This window comes from Myotis davidii, unplaced genomic scaffold (assembly GCF_000327345.1).
Source record: "Myotis davidii unplaced genomic scaffold, ASM32734v1 scaffold373, whole genome shotgun sequence".
NCBI lineage: Eukaryota > Metazoa > Chordata > Mammalia > Chiroptera > Vespertilionidae > Myotis > Myotis davidii.
Genome location: NW_006287255.1, coordinates 3,299,083 through 3,302,563, shown reverse-complemented (window position 1 = coordinate 3,302,563; position 3,481 = coordinate 3,299,083). Strand labels below are relative to the sequence as shown.

The following is a 3,481-nucleotide window of genomic DNA, read 5'->3' as shown; positions in this document are numbered from 1 at the left end:
TTATTTGAACCCTGTGGTAAGGCAGATATGAGAAGGTCATTGTTTTTTCTGTGCAAATATTTAAAAATATTGAGTTAAGAGTAATGTTTTACTGGATAGGATGTACCCTGGTCTAAATTAAGTAAAGGGAATTGTGAGAGTCCTCTTCCCAAACCAAAACATCTTAAAGCCTCTTAAAAAGGTATTTTAACATCTTTAGCCTATTAAATATTGGTATTTTATCTCATAGTGCACAGAGTATTAAATAAAATTAAGGTGCTTTTATCTGAATTATTGAAAACTATACAACCTTGAATTTAAAACCATTTAAAAATAAGAGATAAAAGTATTTTCTTTCTTAATTTTAGTTGTCTTCACTTGTGCCATATAGCTAGTTGAGTTTGTAGCTTTGCCCTTTGAGAAACTAGATAACTGAGAGTATTGAATAGTCTCTATACCAGACCTTGAGTGAGGAAAGCAGATTGAGTACAGGTTTTGTAGCATCACTGAGAGTGATTTGTCGGTACTTCAGATTAATGATGCTTCTGTAGATTATTGATTCAATATATAGTTTAGGAAAGTCTCAGTAGAATAGTCTTGGCATTTGAGAATCAATTTTCCATTCCTCAAAATTTCAAAATCTAAGACAAATAGGTGTTGAGGAGGAGGTTGATGGACATAAGTTAAATGCTCCTTTTTAATTCTGAGTTAGACGTATAGGTGATTTTAAGTCATGGTTAAAGCTTGAATTTCTAAGCTTTGTTCAAGTACTGTGGATGGACTACTAATAAACATTTTAGACTTAACAAATCTATTTTAAAGCATATTGAAAAGTGGATAGAATTTTGATCTTTATGAAAATTCTTGTTTTTATTTTCAGCCTGAGTTCTACCAAGTATGCCACACCAAAAAGGATTATGAAGAAATTGGACCTAGCATTTGTCGCCACAATCCAGTGTTTGGAGTCATGTCGTAAAATTGGCTTCATAGTTATTGGGGTTAGGGAGGTGGGAAAGAAATAATCTTTCTGATTACTTGTTTTGTCTGGATGGCTGGTTTTGAAGTTTTAAACCTGACTTGAAATAATAAGACCAAACATAATTATACAGGAATATTTTAATAAATATATCAACATGCGAATATAGAGGAGCGCCAAAATGATTAAGTGTTTTTCTTTAGGTTGAATATTTGAATCTTATGTGTAACAAAAAGAAGTGGGTTTTAGTTCTTTCTGTGTCCTGATATTTTGTATATTATTGAATTATCCAAGATTTGATGGGATTTATCAGTATGTAGATAGCTCTATAATGCTTGAATTGTGCACTTCTAAGTGTGCAATGCAAGAGCTTGTTTATATTTCATACTTTTTATACTTTGAGGAAAAAGTCAAAGAAAAACTAGTATTTGAGTACAAAAAAGTGACCAAGTAAAGGATAAATTCAAAAAATAGCCTCATGAGACTTGATGTACACACACGCTCGTGGGATTCCAGTTATGAATTGCTGCCATCCCCCTGTGCTGCCCCAATGGTTTTCTTTGCAAGTGCTTTTGGAACTAAGAAGCTAGTATCTTGGATTAACTGATGCCTGCTAGTGCTTTCTGATTATTCGCATTCTGTTTGTCGCTTCAAAGGAAAAGTAAAGACAAGACTGTTGGACCAGTATTGCAGTTCTGTAGTGTCATTTCTTATAAAAAATGAATTACCAAAATTCATATATTTAAAGCCTAACACCATTCTAATAAAGGCACAGATTTCTTTTTAATACTTGTTTCAAGCTCTTTAATCTTTATGTTAACTAATCTATTTTCTTCAAATCTCTGCAATAGTTCTTTAAAATCAAACGGTTGGTTAGCAAGCTGACTTTTTTATGTGCTCTAAACAAATAATTGTGAACTTTTAATATGTTGAGTGCTTTCATTTTGATAACTGGATCTCCATTTGATATTTCATTTGTATAACTCATTTGCAGTCTGAAAATTTTTTTAGTGCCAGTCCCTGACATATCATGAAAAGTTAATTTTCTTTGCATTTAAAAATCTCTGGATCATGAAGAAAACGTGATGAAAATAAATTAAACTGAATTACCTTTTCTAATGTTTTTTTTTTTTTTAAGAAGCATTGTCATTCTACTTTGTGCTTATGTATTTTATGTTATATCTGTTTGTTAGAATAGTGGGATTCATCGAAATCTCTATAATGTATATGATAGAAAATTTCTTGTGAGCTTCAAATTTTATCCGGTTATTTATAGAAGACAAAGATGGGAGATTTTACAAGCTTTTAAGAACTTAAGCAGTAATACCAGTGAACACTTGAAGTTCATTACCCATGAAAATAACACATATGATTAGTATATCTCTACCCAAAAGTTAAAGAACAAAGTGTTTTTGTTGTTTATTTTTAATATAAAGATAGAATCGGGGAGTAAACTTTATTTTTTATTTAGAATGAATCTGGATATTTAAAATTATATTATTTATATGAATTTAATTCTTTGAGTATGGAATAAAGAACAAACTATATGTTCTATAGTAGTAGTAGTGTCAGTATCAAATATCTTTTTTTACTTGAAAAATATTTCATAAGCATTATTAAAAAAACTAAATAGTGAAAGTAGGTTGCTTTCCCATCCTAGTCTGTGTCATTTCTTTTTATTTATTAAAAAATTGTTAATGTTGACATTATTGCAGGTGTCCTCCCCTTTACCTCTCCCTCCCCTCTTTGCCTGTCTCCATCCACCACCGCGTCCCCATCCCTTGGCCTTCACCAAACTGTTCTGTCTCATTTTCTCATCATTACATTGTTAGAAATGTCGGTGTGTCCTTGTCACTTTCTGTGCATATTGAAATGAATATAGCCTCCCTTATTTTACACAAATAGGAGCTTACTATATATACTGTTGCAAATACCTTTTGATACAGACCTAAGTTGATAAACATTACAGATTTCATGCTCCTGGCTCAATAAAGTATCATTAGCATTGTCATAAATGTCATTTGCACCTGGGATGGTTGAATAATAAATGAATAAGCTCAGAAGACACATTTACAAAGCTGCAGATTACAATCTCATACATACTGAAATATGTTCTTAACTGATACGAATGTGAAGGTCACATGTTTTCTCTTAAGTTCATGCTTATTTGGGAAAACAAGAGGACTCTGATAAGCCTTTTGCCCTGCAAGTGCTTATAGGAGTGAGCTATCAATATGGTAGAAACAGTGCTCTTATTTCTCTCCTGTCATCATGTGTCATTTTTCCAATTTATAGCACCTTTGGTTATATATGTGTAGAGGTTGGCCAAGGTGAATTCAGGTCTGGCACACTAATTTGATGTCAGGCTGCATGAGCATGGTAAAGGGTGTCCCAAAATTCACGCAAGAAGTAATTTTGATAGAAAACAGGTTTATAATTAAAAATTGCAAATTTTTTATTGATTCATAAAGTATAGAGTATAGGGTTATGTATGGAATAGCATATCGGGTAAATGGCCTCCACGGC

General features: G+C 32.1%; 1 protein-coding gene across 1 annotated transcript in view; it reads left to right on the top strand.

The window, feature by feature from the left end:
• ACTR3 (ARP3 actin-related protein 3 homolog (yeast)) overlaps positions 1-2,070 on the top strand; it is a gene marked incomplete at its 5' end in the record, with an annotated part of 38,448 nt that extends 36,378 nt beyond the window's left edge. Inside the window, one exon of the mRNA XM_015560835.1 lies at positions 860-2,070. Coding sequence (XP_015416321.1) covers positions 860-955 — 96 coding nt within the window. The remainder of the gene's footprint in view (positions 1-859) is intronic.
• Between the last annotated feature and the right edge of the window lie 1,411 nt (positions 2,071-3,481).